The sequence below is a fragment of the Martes martes genome (assembly GCF_963455335.1).
Source record: "Martes martes genome assembly, chromosome: 9".
Taxonomy (NCBI): Eukaryota; Metazoa; Chordata; class Mammalia; order Carnivora; family Mustelidae; genus Martes; species Martes martes.
In genome coordinates, this window is record NC_137896.1 from 137,478,377 (window position 1) to 137,495,178 (window position 16,802).

The window sequence follows — 16,802 nt, forward strand, 5'->3', positions numbered from 1 at the left end:
TTGTGTACAGGGGCAGAGACCTGGATCCTGGCATGTTCCCTAAAGCCAGGTGTCCCTGGTCTTTCTTACCTAAACTTAGTTTCCTTATCCACACGGTGGCATTTCAAAGTGCTCTGCAAATTCAGATCCCTGGGGCACCTTGAAAACCAAGCGTCAGGACTCCAGGAGGTAGGCAGTGAGCAGCCACCATTGGCTGGGGGAAGACACTGTGTCTGTGGGTGCCTTCGGGTGCTGGGCTGTGCTCTGCCTGGAGAGCCAGGGCGCGGTGGGACAACGCTGTGTGCGTGTCCATGTGGGGCTCCCACGCGCTCTCGCCTTAGCGCCCTGGGCTCTGGTGGCGCCCCTGTGGGTGTTGGGTTCCTGCGGCCGGGGCTGTCCTGCAGCTCTGACCACCGTGGCCCCAAGCTGCACTCGGTGTTTGTGTCCACCACACACCCAACCCCGCCTTTTGCTCCCTGTGTTGAAGAACCGTGGAGGAAGGACCGAAGGCAATCGATTTTGAAGAAAATTAAATTTTCTTCTGAAACAGAATGATGGTTTTGCAACGAGGCAGCAGGGGTGAGGCGGCTGCGCTTGGGGAGCAGTGGCTGTTCCACTGGCGAGCAGGGTCTGTGCCCCTCGCTCCGCTGGTTCTCTGTGGCCCGTGGGTGTGAATATTTTATGGAGCAGACGTGCCCTGCGTCTGCGGTGGGGTGGGTGTGCGGCGCCGCGGGGACTGTCCGTGCACCGCGCTCTGCTGACATGACCCTCTGTTGCTTCAGCTTCAGACAGCAAAGTCCTGACGTGCGCGGCCGTGTGGAGGATGCCGAAGGAGCTGGAGCCTGGCGGCCACGAGTCCCCCGACGATTCCGCAAGCCCCGCGCACACGCTGGAGCTGCTCTGTCACCTTGACAACACGGCCCACGGCAGCATGGCCTGGTAGGGCTCTGCGCGTTTCACTCGCCCACGGCAAGCCTGGAGCTCGGGCCGCTGCACATGCCCGGTCCCGGGGCCGCGGCTCCTGCCCGGGGCCCTGCTTTCTTGTGAAGAGATGCTGTGAATGGCCGGCTCCCGCCCTCCCTCCCGCCCTCCCTCCCGCCCTCCCTCCCGCCCTCCTTGTTTCTCAGTCCCAGCTGTTCTCCAGATTCGACGCGTTATGGGGAGCCTGTTGCATACGCCTGAAGGAGCCTGTGCGGGTGTCCCTTCCGTGCAAATCCATGCTGCCAGGTGCCTGCCAGGACGAGGGCGAGGTCGGGCACTGGAGAGCACTTAAGTGTTCTGTTGCTTTTTAGCTTTGTGGATGCACTTCTGTTCAGCAGCCCTCAGTGTAATTAGTGGATGTGTACTTTGGGCTGAAGGCTCATAATTTCTTCTTCTGTAGAGTGAGTGAGGGCGCGGTGCCCCTAAGCCCTCTGCATCTTTATCCTGCGTCTGTCTCCTCTGCATGTCTCGAGCAGCGCCGGGTTGGAGGTGCCGCCAGCGCCCAGCAGGGCCGCCTGGCCCGTCGCTGCCCGCGTGCTGTGGCCAAGGCTCATCGGTGCTCACCTGACTTGGCTCCATGCCCTAGGGGCCTCCTCAGCCCTGGAGCCGCTGCAGATTCCAAAGGCCGAGCTTTCTAGAAGGGACTGTGGGCGCATAGTGTCGGTACGGGTGTTTACAACAGTAATTACTATTTTACTCAGTGTAGTAACACTTCTGCGTGCGCACTCAAGTGTGCATGTGTGAGAAAGAGCTCTGTGTGCCAGCTTCTGTTTGGACCAAATCTACTAATTAAATAAGTTTAATCCAACACCTATTTATTAAGCACCTGCTGCACACACCCGCCAGGCTCTAGGGACACCAAGGTCATGGGTCAGGGACCCGGCCCGCAGGAGTCATGCGCGATCCCCCAGGGGAGGCCCGCAGTGTGAACATCGAAGCAGCCCAGGGCAGGCTGTGGCGTGCCCTGCGATCGTTAGGAGCTCTGGGCTGTGGGCCCCCCGAGGAAAGAGTCATTAATTTTTACTAGTGAAATTGAAGAGGGGTTTGCTTAGGAGCCAACCTGCAGAGCTGGGACCGATGCGGTTTCTGTCAGCAGCAGTGGGTCTTGGGTGGCAGAGGGAGCAGGGCTGGGGGTCGGTGCCATCTGTGGTGGAGGTCCTTTGTGCCCTCGTTGGTGGGCGATGTGCCAGATCACGGTTCCTTCCCCTCCCAGAGGCGTCAGACCCCATCTGCAGGAGAAGGAGACGCACGGGAGCCCTGCCGCTCTCACAAGGGGCTGCAAGAGTGCAGAGCGAGTCTGGAACGTGTGCAGACACACATGCGTGTGCATACGAGTGCAGCATATATGTGAGTGGTGCGGGAGCAGGGAACACACCGAGCAGGCCAGCAGCACCTGTGGGGAGGTCAGTGTATGCAGATGGCGTCAGTGCCTCTGGTGAGTAAACCGAGGGGTGGAGCTCAGAGGAGCAGGGCATGCTGGTCGGCTACCCCAACTTGCACCTGTGTTCAGATACCCCATCCAGTGTTCCATCAGCAGAGCGGTCACATCTGTCTCTGGGTACTTGTCAGGAAATGAATGTCAGTGAAATGTTCGGTCTTGCTCACACTCCCCTGATCCCAGTCTTGTCCTCACACCCCTGGTGATCACACATTCAGCTATCACAGCCATGATCGCACCCCCTTGATCACAATCCCGTCCTCACACTCCTGGTGATCACACAGTTGGTGTTCACACCCATGATCGTACCCCTATGATCACAATCCCATCCTCACACCCCCGGTGATCACACATTCGGCGATCACACCCATGATCGCACCCCCGTGATCACAATCCCATCCTCGCACCCCCGGTGACCACACATTCGGCGATCACACCCATGATCGCACCTCCGTGATCACAATCCCATCCTCACATCCCCGGTGATCACACATTCGGCGATCATACCCGTGATCGCACCCCCGTGATCACAATCCCATCCTCGCACCCCCGGTGACCACACATTCGGCGATCACACCCATGATCGCACCCCCGTGATCACAATCCCATCCTCACATCCCCGGTGATCACACATTCGGCGATCATACCCGTGATCGCACCCCCGTGATCACAATCCCATCCTCGCACCCCCGGTGACCACACATTCGGCGATCACACCCGTGATTGCACCCCCGTGATCACAATCCCATTCTCACACCCCCGGTGATACACTTTTGGTGATCACATGCCAGTGGTCAAACCCCTGGTGATCACACTCCCCCGTGATTGCACCCCTGTGATTGTGTCCCTGTGATCACACCCCCGTGATCACACTGCCATGACTGCACCCCTGTGATGACACCGCCGTGGTCACACCCCGGATCACACCCCCTACAACTACACCCCTGTGAAAGGGGAGCTTGTTAGGAAGGAACTGTTGATACACAAGCGCATCCGGGGAAATGGTCTTCGTGAAGTTCACGCTGGCAGGATGCCCTCTTCTGAATTCGCTGCCGTTGTTCAAAGCGTTTCTTGAATCCTTGTGTTATCCCTTACATCACCGTACGTGTTTGCCGGCCTTTCCAGTGAGAGGGAGCTGTGATCCACCGCAGCTACGCGAACAACCCAGACAGACCCCGTATGCCTGTCACCCGTCTCCCCCAGTGGTGACAGAGTATAACCCCTCCGCACGGTCACCGCTGGGGATGGGGTGTTGATAGGACCCGCCGCCTGTGCGCCCTGAGTTCTCTGCCGTGTCATCCTGTGCATCTGTTGCCGCAGCCAGCCCCGTAGTCAACACACAGAACCAGCCCTCCTGCCGCCTGTTCGCGGCCGCGGCCCAGGCCTCCCGTCGCTCTGGCCTGGATTCCCGACAAGCCGGGGTCTGTGCTCCTTCCTGTAGACTTGTCCTTTTGAGAAGGTTCTGTGAATGGAATTGTGCACTCCGGAGGCTTTGATTGTGGCTTCGTGCACGCACTGTGATTCCCGGGGGTCCTACCTGTTGTCACCTGTGTCCGGCGGTGGCTCATCCCTTTATTCTGAGTAGTAGTCCGTGGGACCATGGTTTGTGTGACCATTCGCCTAGTGAAGGACAGCTGGGCTTCCCCGGGCTTTGGGCATCCGGATCAGGCTGCTCTGACAGAAACGGACAGGGGCTCACGTGAACATGGCTGTCATCTCTCCCGGCCGAGTGCCCGTGTGTGCGGTTCGCGGGGCGCCCGTAGGTGTGTTTTGGACAAACTGCCGGAGCCTCCCTTGGAGTGGCTGTGCGTTTGACGTCCCCACCGGCAACATGTGAGGACCCAGTCTCTGCACCCTCACTGGCCTTTGAGACTGTCGTGTGTGGTTCTTTTCAAGTGTCTTCAGCGACGTCTTATTGTCAGGCAGGGAATTTGGCTTTTGGAAATTGAAGTGTGGTGAACACATGAACGAGAAGGTGCTGTTTGTGGTTGAACTTGAGGCAACTGGTAGTGGAGTCTGCTTTCCTTTCCTATTTAGAAATTGGGGCTGAAGCAGCTCCAGGAGAGGGGCTCCAGACACTTGCTGGGCTTTGGCCCCGCCGCCGGCTAAGGGAGCATCCCGGAACAGCACGCAACCCAGTCTGCGGGCTTGATACTGTGCCCCAGAGGGCACCGTGCAGGCTCGTGTCCTCAGGGCCACTCGCCTTCTGTTTGCCCTGGAGCCGCTGAGCGCCACCACAGGCGGCCCACACCCCCGTCCCAGTCCTCCAGCATGCGGCAGGGGGCAGGGCCCGCAGCCCATCCATCACTGAAGATTCTCAAAGGTCTCCTGACTGTGTTTGGTTTCAGCTCCCACCCATGGAGGCAGACAGAGCACTGGCCTGGGGGGCTGCACGCCCCGATTCTCGTGCTTACCTGCCGTGGGGCCACATAGGGTTACTGGCTGGGAAGTCACCCCTTTCTCTCAATGGTAAATGAAGATTCCTGAAAAGGAGGAAACACCTCACGGTTGTAACCGTAGGCTACCATGGTTCCGTGGCAGGATCTCTGTGGAGTGTGGCCCCTCCACACTCATTAGGATACATTATATAGATGAGCCAACGATCTGTTCTCTTCCTTTCTTGGATCCACAGTGTTGGGGGGCAGGTCCCAAGCTGTGCCTAGAGGGGTTGCCCCATAGCTTCTGGTGTGGATTAGCAAGCCACCGGCTTTGTGGTGTGGTGTTCCCTCTTCGGAGAGGACCTTTCTAAAATAGTCGCTGTTCCATGCCCACCCACATGTTCTTGTCCCCGCGCCCAGCTCATCTCGTGTGAAGTCATGACCATGCCGGGCACTCTGCCGTGTGCGCTCAGGCCCCCATCACTGAACTTCCTCCCAGCCGGGGCCTTGTCCAGCGACCGGGGCGTCCTCAGCACCATGGACAGCGCCGGCCACAGCGCCTCTGCTGGGTGAGGGGGCCGGGACCAGGAGCCCTCCTGAGGTTTGCAGACGCTGCCTCCTCCCCACGCGACCCTCTAAGGCAGGGACTCTGGCGGAGAAGGTAACTGCGCTCTGGAAGGCAGGAGCATGCATCCAGCCTTTTCTACTCAGTGGAGTCATTGGGATTCAGGGCCCGGAAGGCCGACCCCAGGATACCACACGTTGCCCAGAATCACCTCCCTGCTGAGTGAATGAGCCAAAGGAGCCACTTGGGGTCGTCACACTGCGATTTGGAAGTTGTTTCTGTTGCTGGGAGTGTAAATCCATCTTCACCAGAGTAAGTTCTGAGACCGTCCACACATCTTCCAGCTAGTCCTTCATGGACGACAAGTGTAAGTAAGTTGTGCTTTCCAGGGGAATTCCTCATTTTGCAAGTAATAAAGCCCCCTTCATTTCTCGCACGCTTTCTCCCTTCCCCTGCGGTTTGTTCCTGTGGTCAGCGTGCGGTGAGTGTGGGAGAACTTGATGCTGTCCCCGTGGGCACGTGCCTCCTTCCTTCCCATGCGGTGGGGAGGGCTCTCCGGTGAGCAGTGCAGCTCCACACTCGTCAGGGGCCGCTGTGTCCCACACTGAGTGGCACACACCTGTTCCTCAGTGGTTCAGACAATAGCTCATAGCCTTCTTCCTCTCTGCCTGTTGCTTGGAGGGAGTGGCACCGCAGCCCACCTCACTGAGGTCCGTGCAGCCCACAGCCAAGGGCAGGCCCTTGGGGACGCTTTTACCAAATTGCGAAGTTTTCCGCATCTTCACTGTATCTCGCCCCATTCTACTTCAGACTGTGTGTGTTAGCTGCCTTGTATTTTTCTGGAGTGGGATGAGACCTACATAACTCAGTAAAATTCATAAAAACCCACCTTATTGTGATTAGAAATGAGGTAAGAGTGAATCCCCTGCCATGCGTGTTGTTGGCCCTTTCCCTTCCCAGGGTGGGTAATGGGGGGGAGGGGCTCTTCACAGCTGCCCCTGTATGTGTGCGTGCGTGTGTGTGCATGTGTGTGGTCATTCGTCCCTGAGTCAGCGACTAGACTGGCAGCACAGGGCCTTCATCCGCAAACGCAGTGTGGATGTCAGTAGTGGAGTGACTGCAGCCCTAGCACGTCCTCCTGGGCCTCCTGTCCTGTTCTCACCTTCGTCCTCGGGAGCCCTGGCAGTGGGGAGGAGCAGGGAGGATTTCCCGTGTGTGGGCCCCGCTGGGCCGCTGTGAGCGGCCGTCCGCCCTGCAGCGTCATTGCTGTTGGCTCGGGGGCTGGTGAGCCACGCGGGTCCTCCCGGGCTTCTCCACCTGCTCTCGGCCATGGTGAGCCCCCTCGCCCCCGTTGCTAGGGAGTGAAGGATCCTAGCCGCGGATCGACACTGCCTGCCTGTGAGTGGAAGCCCGATAGAGCAGTAGAAGCTCCGGTGTGCTCTTGGCGCGCTCCGGCTCCCGGGGGTGCGTCCAGAGTAGTCATGCCATCACCTGCTTTCACGGACAACGAAAATCTCCTTTAAAAGAGAAGACACTAACCTTAGTAACCAGCCACTTCCCAGGGCTGGCCGGGAAATGAATGACAGTCCCTGCACCCCTAAAGTCCTGACGGGCGGACGGGAGGGAGCGTCACTTCACTGCCGAGTGCACTTGCTAGCAACGGGGTGACCGGCTGACCTCCGCTTCCTGAGCGGCCTCTCTGCCAAGTGCAGGTGGAGGTAAGCGTCACCCAGAAACGCCAGGCAGGCTGAGCCCGGTGGGCGTGCGCACTCCTGTCAGGAGGAGGAGAGGGGGTGTGAGCCGTGCTGTTGAGACAGGAGGGTGAGCAGAGAAAGAGCCATGTGTGAGGCCACCGATTCTGGAGGGAGTTTGGCCAGAAAAGAAAGGATTCGGCCTTATCTCTCTTTTCCCGTTTATTTTTTAGTCTGATCTGATGGAACAGTGAAAAAAAATAAATTGAAAAGTATCCTTGATACCTTACAGAAGCTGTCTTTGAGGATAAGGAAGAAATTTGAAATTCAGAGATCTTTGGCACGGTTTTACGGCGAGCAGTGCTGGAGAATTCTCAGCGATCATGACGGTTTATGATTGTAGATTTATCAGATCTCGTAAGGTTTGTGTCCCTGCCTTTTGGCTTTACCAGCCCAAAGGTGTAAGTTGCTTCCCTGGTTCCTGGCTCACTACTAACGTCCAGTAGCTATTACAGAGGCCCAGAATGAGGCCCACACCCCTCCTTCTGTGCAGTAAGAGGACCGTCTTACGGTGTTCCAGGACGCAGGGGAGATGAGTCTTCCTCTTTCAGGTTTGTTCACATCTCCACCGTACACCGAGAACGGTTGTTCCGTGTCCCGGACTCTCGCACCCTCCGATGCTGTTATGGTTCCGTGTTAGGGAAGTGCTGAAAAACTAGCGGAGCACGACGTGCAGGTGTGTCTCTCACTAGAAGCCACACGCGGAGTCTGAAGGTGGTGCGCCAAGTGTAACCACACCACCACGAGAGAAATGCACATCCCTTCTACGGTTTCAGTCCAAGTTTCCATGAAAATGCGGTTCAGAGTGCGTTTCACGCGACCTGCTTACCAACCAGCCGGTGTCTCCCAGAACGTGCGAGTTCACCCAGTGGGCAACGGTGTGTCCAAGGGACGAGTTTGGAGGAAGGTAGCATTTAGTTCTATTGCTGATTGTTTAAACATGAGGTTTAAATAATTTAAAAAAGTTCAAACCTGAAGGTGCACTAACTCCATGTGTGGGACTTTTAAACATTTTCTACTGTTTGAAAAATGGGGTGGGGGACGAAGAAAGAAAAGTTGGTCAAAAAGGAGAGGAAGTGCCCAAACCACTGTTTGGGATTTGGGTAGACAGTTTTATTCCAAAATGTACTTTTATTCATTTATTTATTTATTCAAAGATTTCACTTGGGATAGAGCAAGAGAGAGAAAGAGGGCACAAGACGGGGAGAGGCAGAGGGAGAAGCAGACTCCCCTCTGAGCAGGGAGCCCAGTGGACTCAGAACTCTGTCCCAGGACTCCAGGATCATGCCCTCAGAAGAAGGCGGAGGCTTAACAACTGAGCCACCCAGGCGTCCCAAAATGCGCTTTTATTTAAAGGTTAACTTTGCACTTCCTGGGAAGGCCTGGGGGTTTGGGTTTGCTGTTGCTGGGGCACCAGGTGGGGGCAGCGTCCCCAGGCTGTCCTGCTTGTGCTCCTCCTAAGTCCTTGGAGGAGGAGGTGGTGGGAGCACCAGCCACCGCTGGCCAGTGTTGGGGTGGCCTTGGAGGTTCAGACCTGTGAACTCTGGGGTGACTTAGGTGGGCCCTTGGGGCTGGCGAGAATCCATCACGCAGAGCGTGCTCAGAGCCCTGGCTGTGCCCCGCAGCTCCCTCTGGGGCAGAAGGAGGGGACCGTGGTGATCTGGTCAGAGCCATGCCCAGGGAGGGCCAGGCAGTGTGTACGTCACCCACATGCACCCCAGGGAGGAGCCCGTGGACCGTGAGCATTTCCCGCCAGGGGAGGCTTCTCAGCAGCACGGGGCTTGGCGAGCAGCGCTTGTGTCTTCTCATCTCCAACTCAGGAAACGGGCCCCTCTCCGCTTCTGGGCCGTGCTCATCGGAGTGCTCATTTCCGTGGAGCCGCACACGTGCAGCTTGGAGCACTGACTGCGGCTGCTGCCGGCTGGCCTCAGCCTCCGCGAGAGAGGGGAACGTCGGAGAGAATGTGCCCTCCCTCATGCCCGGCCCGTTCTTGCCCTGTGCTCTGGGTCTCATGAACTACGAGTCTGTCCCGGTGAGGGACGTCCGCATATGCACAGCCTTTTCATAACCAGAGGCATGAGCTCACCTGCCAGGGTGCCAAGCCGTGCACGGATGCGACGCTCCCCCCGGGAGGCCCCATGCACACTGCCGTCAAGAACCCACGCTGCGCGGAGCTGGGCAGTGCGCTTCCCGACGTGGTGGTTTGACTCCTAAACTCTCCTTTCACCGTGAAAAGCGGTCATGTGTTCTGTTGTGCATTTTCCAACAAGAAGGAATCAGCCAGATTGCCAAATTTCCGTTCGGAAAGAGACGCATAAGCTGGGGAACTCACGTATTGTATTGCTTTAAAGAGTTTTTCAAAATTTTAATTGTAACCAATGACTTAATAGACGTGTTTCCTTCTTAAGGTTTTTGCTCTTTCAGTAAAATATGAACCTGATGAGTTGTCGAATGCAGTGGGAGCTCGGAGTCCTCGCATAGCTGCTTCTTGTGAGTTGAAGCCTGTCCTCTAGCCGCGTGGGGCTGCTGCCTCGTGCATATCGCGACCTGGGGGGCCAGCCTTTCATGGCACCCCCACTTCCCACCCCCAGCAGCTCAGAGAATAGGGAAGGCATGGAAATGCTGTGGATTTAAATTATTAAATTTATATCGAGGTTGTTTTAAGAATTTCTGGTGTCCTTTGAGCTGTCCTCACCCCAGGTACCAGCATCCAGAGTGTGAATCATTCATTTGGAGCCACTAATCTGGAGAAGAGAGGCATGTATTTCGTTTGATCAGCGTGAAACCTGCCAAATTAGAACCATCATTCCTGCCATTATGGCCCTTGTTAAGTGCCTCACAGAAGTTTAGATTTTTTTGTTTGGGTTTATTTACAGAAACAGCCCTTTGCTTGTGCTTTCCCCTCTGCGATTATGAAGGGATATTGCCCACTCCGAGCAGGTACATGCTACTTTGTTCTCGACTTGTTAATGGGATTTTATGTCCCCTCAAATTCACTGGCAGAGTGTGATCAAGCAGAAAAATGGATGATTTCATGAACGGAGAAATAAACTTAGTTTGGAGGAGCAAATATGGCAGAAATTCGAGGTTATTTTCTTCTGTTTATGGCCCCAGTTTCATGGTGACGATCCGTGATAAAATGGGATCTCTCTTTCTGTCACACTCCGCGTGCTCGGGTTATCCCAGGCTGTGTGTCGTTAGGCGCAAACGCTGATGATCTGGGGGGGTTGCTCCCCATAAATCAACAACAGGTATTTTCTGACGTGTCAGCCAGGATAGATGACAAAATACGAGGGGCAGGAGCGGGACCCCAGCGGCAAGACCGCGTGCGGTGGGCGCGGCGGCTCGCTGCCACTCCGTGGAAATGCCTCACGGGTCCCGCTCCCCGGGAAGGGCCTGAGAGCTCGGCTGCTTGCTTGGGAGTCCCGCCGCCCCGTGGATGGACGCAGCAGGAGGAGAGGCCGGTGCAGGAGGGCAGTGGGCGGAGGAAGCTTGGAGGCGCACGAGCAGCAGCCCCGAGTGGCCCTCGGCGAGTCAGGGCATCTGGTCACCCACTTCATGACCCAGAAAGTGAACTTAGGTTTTCTGCTTTTACTTGCAGGTCTGCTCGTCCTGTTTCCTGTCTGAGGGTGGTTTTTCTCACAGTTTTTCCTAGTGAGCCTGCCCCCACTCACCCGTGAGGGCGGGATCAGAAGGGCCGCCGGCCTCCACCGATGCTTTCAGGCCAGTGTCCCGCTCTGCAGCGGGAGGTGAGGCCATGTGGCGGCGCAGGGAAGCGAGAAGGTGTCCCCGCCTGGGAAGTGGTGCCAGTGGCCGGCAGGGCGCCGTCCTTTCCTCTCAGAGCCCCTGCACACTCTCAGCCGGCGCCCGCGCCCTCAGACCCGTCCAGGCCTCGTCCAGGCCTTGTCCAGTGCGCTAACGAGCTGCCGGTAACGTAGTTCACCGTGTCCGAGGCACCTGTTCTTCCCTTCTGTGTTCTGGGGGGGACCCTCTGGTGCATCAGACGAGTGTGGCGGGATTGAGTGTTGCAGCCCCGAGAAGGCGGATTTGTGCCCCTTCTTTTTCACGTCACATCATTCAGACATTACAGATTTAAATTCTCTCGGAAATAAACGGCAGACGTCAAAGGCTCACCGCAGTGCACGTCCTGTAGACATGCAGAGTCAGCGCTCCACGACGCATCTCCTCTGTGAAGGACAAAATTCTTCAACGTGGCTGTATCGTCCTCCTGACACCGAGGCGGCCGAGCAGGAAGGCTCTGCTCACAGCTGTAGCTTGTGTTACACGCCGGGCCAAGGGCTTGGCTCCAGCTCACCCGGGATGTGTGTGTGTGTGTGTGTGTGTGTACATTTGTAGGTGTATGTGTGTATGTCCAGCGTGTGTGGGGCGTGTGTGTGTGTGTGTTACATTTGTGGGTGTACGTGTGTATGTCCGGCGTGTGTGTGTGTGTGAGAGAGAGAGAGAGAGAGAGAGAGAGATCCGGAACTTGCAGAACAAGCTTTGGAATAGGTTGGCGTCTCTCTCATTCCCCACCAATTCCCGACCAGTGTACTTTGGATTCCTGTCCCACCTCAGGGTCGTCTGTGGCCGGTGATGTGCTCCTTGGGGGCAGGTCCAGGCGCCCAGAACACAGGCTGCCGTGGGGCTGGAGGGCAGGCTGCGGCCGCCGGACCCCACGGCTCTTTCCTGGGCGTCGTGGGAGCCTGCGCTGTCTGCCCCAGGAGACTCACCAGGGCCTGGGGTGTGGAGAGAGCGCGAGGGAACGAGGATGTGGGGAAGCCTTCCCCTTCATGTAATCACCATAAAAACACTACAGGGCAAGAAGCCGCGTGCACAGGGTCTGGTCACGGAGCTCTTGAGTCCAGTTTCTGGTGCGTGTGACAGTAACTGGGAGCTCCAGAATGTTCACGGACACCCGAGGGGAAGGGCCCGATGCTGACTTTTGAGCAGATCACCAGAGGGAAACCCAGAGGGAAACCCAGGTGCCACAGAAAGTCACGTCGGTGACTCAGGGCCCAGGCCACTGGGTGTGAATGGACAGGACAGGACAGCGAGACACGCTTGAGCTCCGTTGCCTTTCAGAGTGGGCAAGGATTTCAGTTTCTAACCTCTTCTGAAGATTTTTTTCTTAGAATAAATCTTGATGGGATTCTTTTGGTGCATTTAAAGGTGGTAATTTTAATATTCTTGCCAAATTTCAAATTAGGGTTTTAGGGTTTTTTTTCAAGGGAGGCTGTTGGCATTGGGGGTGGGACAATCTTTGCCATAGAAGGCTGTTTGCATGTTCTGGGTCACAGGACGCCTGTTCCTCATCCCCCGGCCTACTGCCCTCCCAGTCTTCGGGAAAAGACTTTCCCCAGAAGCCTCTGGAGAGTAGCACCATGGGCCTGCCGTCAAAGAAGCACAGACCTAGCTGCGTCCGAGCGCGTCGAGGCTCATTGAGCACCTGCTTCGTGCAGGCTGTCCTGAGGACTGGCTTGTTGGTCTTCTTGGATCTGTGGCGTCGGCACACTACTGTTAACCCCACCGGACGGGTGAGGAAGTCAAAGCTCAAAGAGAGGAAAAATCACAGGTATCCACACAACAGAATTTTGCGTGGCCCTTGCCCAGAATTACATTTATTTGGCACGGGAAGTTACCCCGGACATGGAAGTCAAGCAGCACATTACAGAGTAACGTCATCAGTGGGTTTGCATTCCTGTAAGAGACAGCCGAGTTCTGCGTGGTAGAGCGAAGACGGGATGCTCCACATGGCCTGTTGATAGGCATTCTTTCCACGGGCAGTGATACACGAGCCTGTGACTTCTGCGGAGTTTAGACTTTTTTAACGAGCATATCTGACTTTAAATTAGAGTGTAAAATAGTGCAGCTCAAGTCAGGATTTCAGGAAGGCAGGGGCTGCGGCTCCCTGCGTTTGTCTCAGGGGAGAGAGCTTTCCACACCCACACAGGGCTGTGTAACAGTAACCGTGTTAGTTGTGAGCTTACCTGCCGCTCAAGCCCAGGTCGAAGGGAGCGTGAAGCACATGCTGGCAGGACACGTGCAGTAGCTGGGGTTGCACACTCGATTGTCCTAAAAGCAAACCCCAGTAAAGAAGATCAGTGATGTAGGGCCATTTCATATGGGGCACCAGCTCTGTCCCCAGAGGCATGGGAACACGCCACGGTGCCAGACGGGCACGGAATGGGTCATCTCGGCCAGGCTGAGTGTTTGGGGCACTCCCGGAAAGGTAAAAAGAGGACCGTGCGCTGCAGGGAAAGTTCTTCCCAGGTGCTTGAAATTGCTAGAAAAGACCAGTGTCGGTGGTCTGAAGCAGCATTCTCCAAATTTCAAAATCAGGAAGAGGTCATTTTACATGATGACCGCCCCCAATACATACGTATATGTGCACCATAATGGACGTTTCACAAAATGCCCGTTACCCTGAAAACATGCTCGGGCGTACACTCTGTTTCACCCTGTCGCGAGCCTCCTGCCTTTGCAGGATTGCAGCCCTGACGGGGGGACTCCAGTTTGCCGGAATTCACGAGAGGGTCCTGGAATCCTTACAGCCACCCCCAGAGCAGGCAGGTGGGGGTTCCGGTGGGCCCAGAGGCTCCCTGTGCAGGAGCCTGCAAGGATGGGGTGCACCTAAGGTGGGGGTTTTGCGGCTGAGCACGTCTGTTGCACTACCGGGGGTGGGCGTTGCATTAGGGGGGTGCCACGCTTGCCCAGTTTGGGGGCTGCGTGTGGTGGGAGGCGTTCTGGAGCCGTCTTTGTGGGCGGAGTGGCCGTGGTGGGAGCCACAGATGGATCTCGTGTTGTGTTGACTGACTGTTGACTGTCCTGTGCGTGGCAGAATGTCTTGATGGGCCACGTGTCTATGCCTGCAGGGCCTGGATCCTCCACCACTGTGGTTAGAAGCAGGGGTTGCTTGGACAAATGGGAGCTCAGAACCCAAGTCTGACGGTATTTTGTGTACACACGGCATGTGACAGGTGCTGGAAACGTCACTGCTACGGCTTTGCTGAGGCCAGTCTCCTAGTCGTGGTGGTACTTGAGCTAAAACTGTCTGGACGCCCTTTCTCTCTTTCTTAGATTTAGTTGTTTGAGAGAGTGAGCGAGAGGGGAGAACACAAGCAGGGGGAGAGGACAGAGCAGGAGCCCGACGTGGGGCTCGACCCCAGGACTCCAGGATCACGACCTGAGTCCGAGGCAGTCACTGAACCGACTGGGTCACCCAGGCACCCCAGGATGGTATTTCTGTAAGAATGAGACCTTGTCCTGTTTTCATAGTTTGATACTGGGAAGCCAGACACAGGCCCAGAGATGGGTTAAACATGGGCTCTTGGGCCATGTTCTCAGGTGATTTTGCAGAGTTCGTGGGGAAAGTAGGAGCCAGAGAGACGGCATTTCCCAGCAGGAGCTCTAAGATTTTCATGAAACCAAGGGCAAATGGGGTCCGATTTGTGTAAAAGCAAGAAGTCAGACATTAAAAATAAAATTTAATACGCTTTATTGCTTTTTTATGTGGAATCTGGGAAGGGTAGTTGTAAAAAACTTACTCCCAAGATTTTGCCCGTGGGAGCGTTGTAACCCCGGGGATAGAGAGGAGCAGTAGAGAAGCGCGTACTGTTTGTACATTTGGAGTTTCGGGTGGTGTGGCACACGGGCGGAGATGCCCAGGGGGTTGGCATGGGGCTGCGGGGGCCAGGCTGGGCATCCGTTTCGGTTTGGTCAGCTAGGAGTGAAGCCCAGTAGTTCACCGCCTGGAGGGGGCGTGGGAGGAGGGGGAGCGTGGGGCCTGGAGGGAGACCGCGGGGACTGGTTGCGCCTGGAGCTCAACAGAGTCGTGAACAAGGAGCACCTCTTCTTGACGAGGTCCGTATGCGACTGAGCAGCGAGCCCCCTCAAATGGGCTCCGACACGGCCGGTCTTCGCTGCGTGTGCTTGCTAACTGGAACCCTTTCCAGTTTTACTTCGCTCGCATTGTAAGGGGCGCCGGACCGCGGCCGGGACGAAGCGTTACTAATGCTTCGTCCCTCTTCCTTCCAGCACTTCTTTATGAAGTGCCTCTGCTGCGAGGGTCCCAGTCTGGGCTGGGTGCTCCGCCGGTGAGCCTGGGCTCCTGCCGCGTCTGTCCTCTCGCGGCGAAGCGGACGTGAATGACCGGGGCCTGCTGCTCCAGGACGAAGGGCAGTCCGAGCGGCCTCCCCGGAGGAAGTGGTGTTTCGGCCGAGCCCCTCCTGCCTCCTGTGGCCGGCCTCTCTTCGTCCTAATCCGCAAAAGTTTGTTTTCTTGAAGTGACTTGCTCTCTCCGGCTTCGGTCCTGGTTCTGGCGGGGAGCAAGCAGCCTCCCGCCGCCTCGGGTCGCTGCTCAAGACCCTTGTGAGTTCACCCCTGCTGGGAGATGGGGGCTCCGCAGAGCCACGATGGGGTAGGGACTTGCCCTAACGCCTCTGAAGATGTGGGACCACCTGCAGCTGCGTTTCTAGAAGCTCAACGGGCCTTTCCCCGGGCAGTGGGTCTCACAGGGCTCCGGCAGGGATAAGGCTCTCCGCCGTGTGGCCCCAGCCCAGGCCCGGGGTTTCTGTCCGCGAGAGGACATAGGGCCCGCCCACGGGCTCAGCTGGGGCACGTGCTGCGAACCTCGTTTTCCCCGTGGCCCGTGTTTGCTGCTGCTGTCCTTGATTATACTCACTGTGGTTTTCTTAACTCCACCCCTCGCCCCGTAAGAACCCGGGAGCAGGCTGTCTCCTATCACAGGCCATTATTCCCTCCTGTACTTGAAGCCCTTTTAAACATGTTTTTAAACTATCACATATTTTTCCTTTTTAGATAGGAAAAGTTACTTCTGTGGCTGCTTGAAATTCATTCGGTTGTTTGCTCTAATGCCATGACTGACACACGTAAGCCGGTTCCCGGAGAGAGGTGCCTCTTGGCCCGCGCAGTGGCAGATGGAAACCGGTGGGCGTGGACACTGGGAGAGGCACGGGGAGCCGTGGTTTCCCACAGGACACCCCCTCCCTCCTCACGCCTTTCCTTCCACTCCTGGAGGAGCCAGACCAAGACGACCGCTCTCTGTAGGCGGGGGGAGAAGGGGTACGTGCCGCTGCCGTGTTTGGAGGAAGGACCTTCTCCGAAGCTTGCTACGTCCTCACAACATCCTGTCGGGTCTGGGGTCCAGAGCGAGCCTGGGACTTAGTTTCCACACAACTTTGCCCCGAGTTTTGGAATCGGTCCTCGGGCAAATGTGTGTGAGTCTTCATCGCCTTCTCTCCCTCCGTCTGCCTCCCTCCCTCCCCGCCTCCCCCCTCCTCCTTCTTCCTCCTCCCTCTGTCCACCCTCCTCCATCACCTTTCTCCCCTCCTTCCTCCCTCCCTCCCTCCTCCTCCCTCCCTCCCCCTCCTCTCCTCCTTCCTCCCTCCCTCCCTCCCCTCCTTCTTCATCCTCCCTCCTCCCTTCCTCTCTCCATCCTCCTCTTTCTTCCTTCTTCCCCTCCTCCCTCCTCCCTTCCACCTTCACTTCCCCCCTCCTTTACTCCCCCTCCTTCACTCCTCCTCTCCCCCAGCCCTCCCTCCCCGCCCTGCTCTGCTGTGGGTATCAGCTTTTACAGCTTGCCCTGCTTCAGGCCCCCCGCTCTCAGGGCCACGTGTTCGTTCTGTGGTCTCGGGCCCCCAAACGGACCACGTTAGAACAGTGGGCAGATGGAGGGGAAGGGGAGGTCTGCG

The 16,802-nt window shown here is 56.9% G+C and overlaps 2 protein-coding genes across 8 annotated transcripts in view; one reads left to right on the forward strand and one right to left on the reverse strand.

Moving 5' to 3' along the window:
* Positions 1-16,802, reverse strand: part of RPS7 (ribosomal protein S7) — a 261,270-nt gene that overhangs the window by 242,363 nt on the left and 2,105 nt on the right. The window lies entirely within an intron of this gene.
* Positions 1-16,802, forward strand: part of EIPR1 (EARP complex and GARP complex interacting protein 1) — a 123,389-nt gene that overhangs the window by 85,957 nt on the left and 20,630 nt on the right. For all 7 annotated transcript variants that reach the window (XM_080812945.1, XM_080812948.1, XM_080812950.1 and 4 more), the window contains one exon: positions 762-918. In XM_080812945.1, the coding sequence (XP_080669071.1) occupies positions 762-918 (157 nt within the window). The remainder of the gene's footprint in view (positions 1-761; positions 919-16,802) is intronic.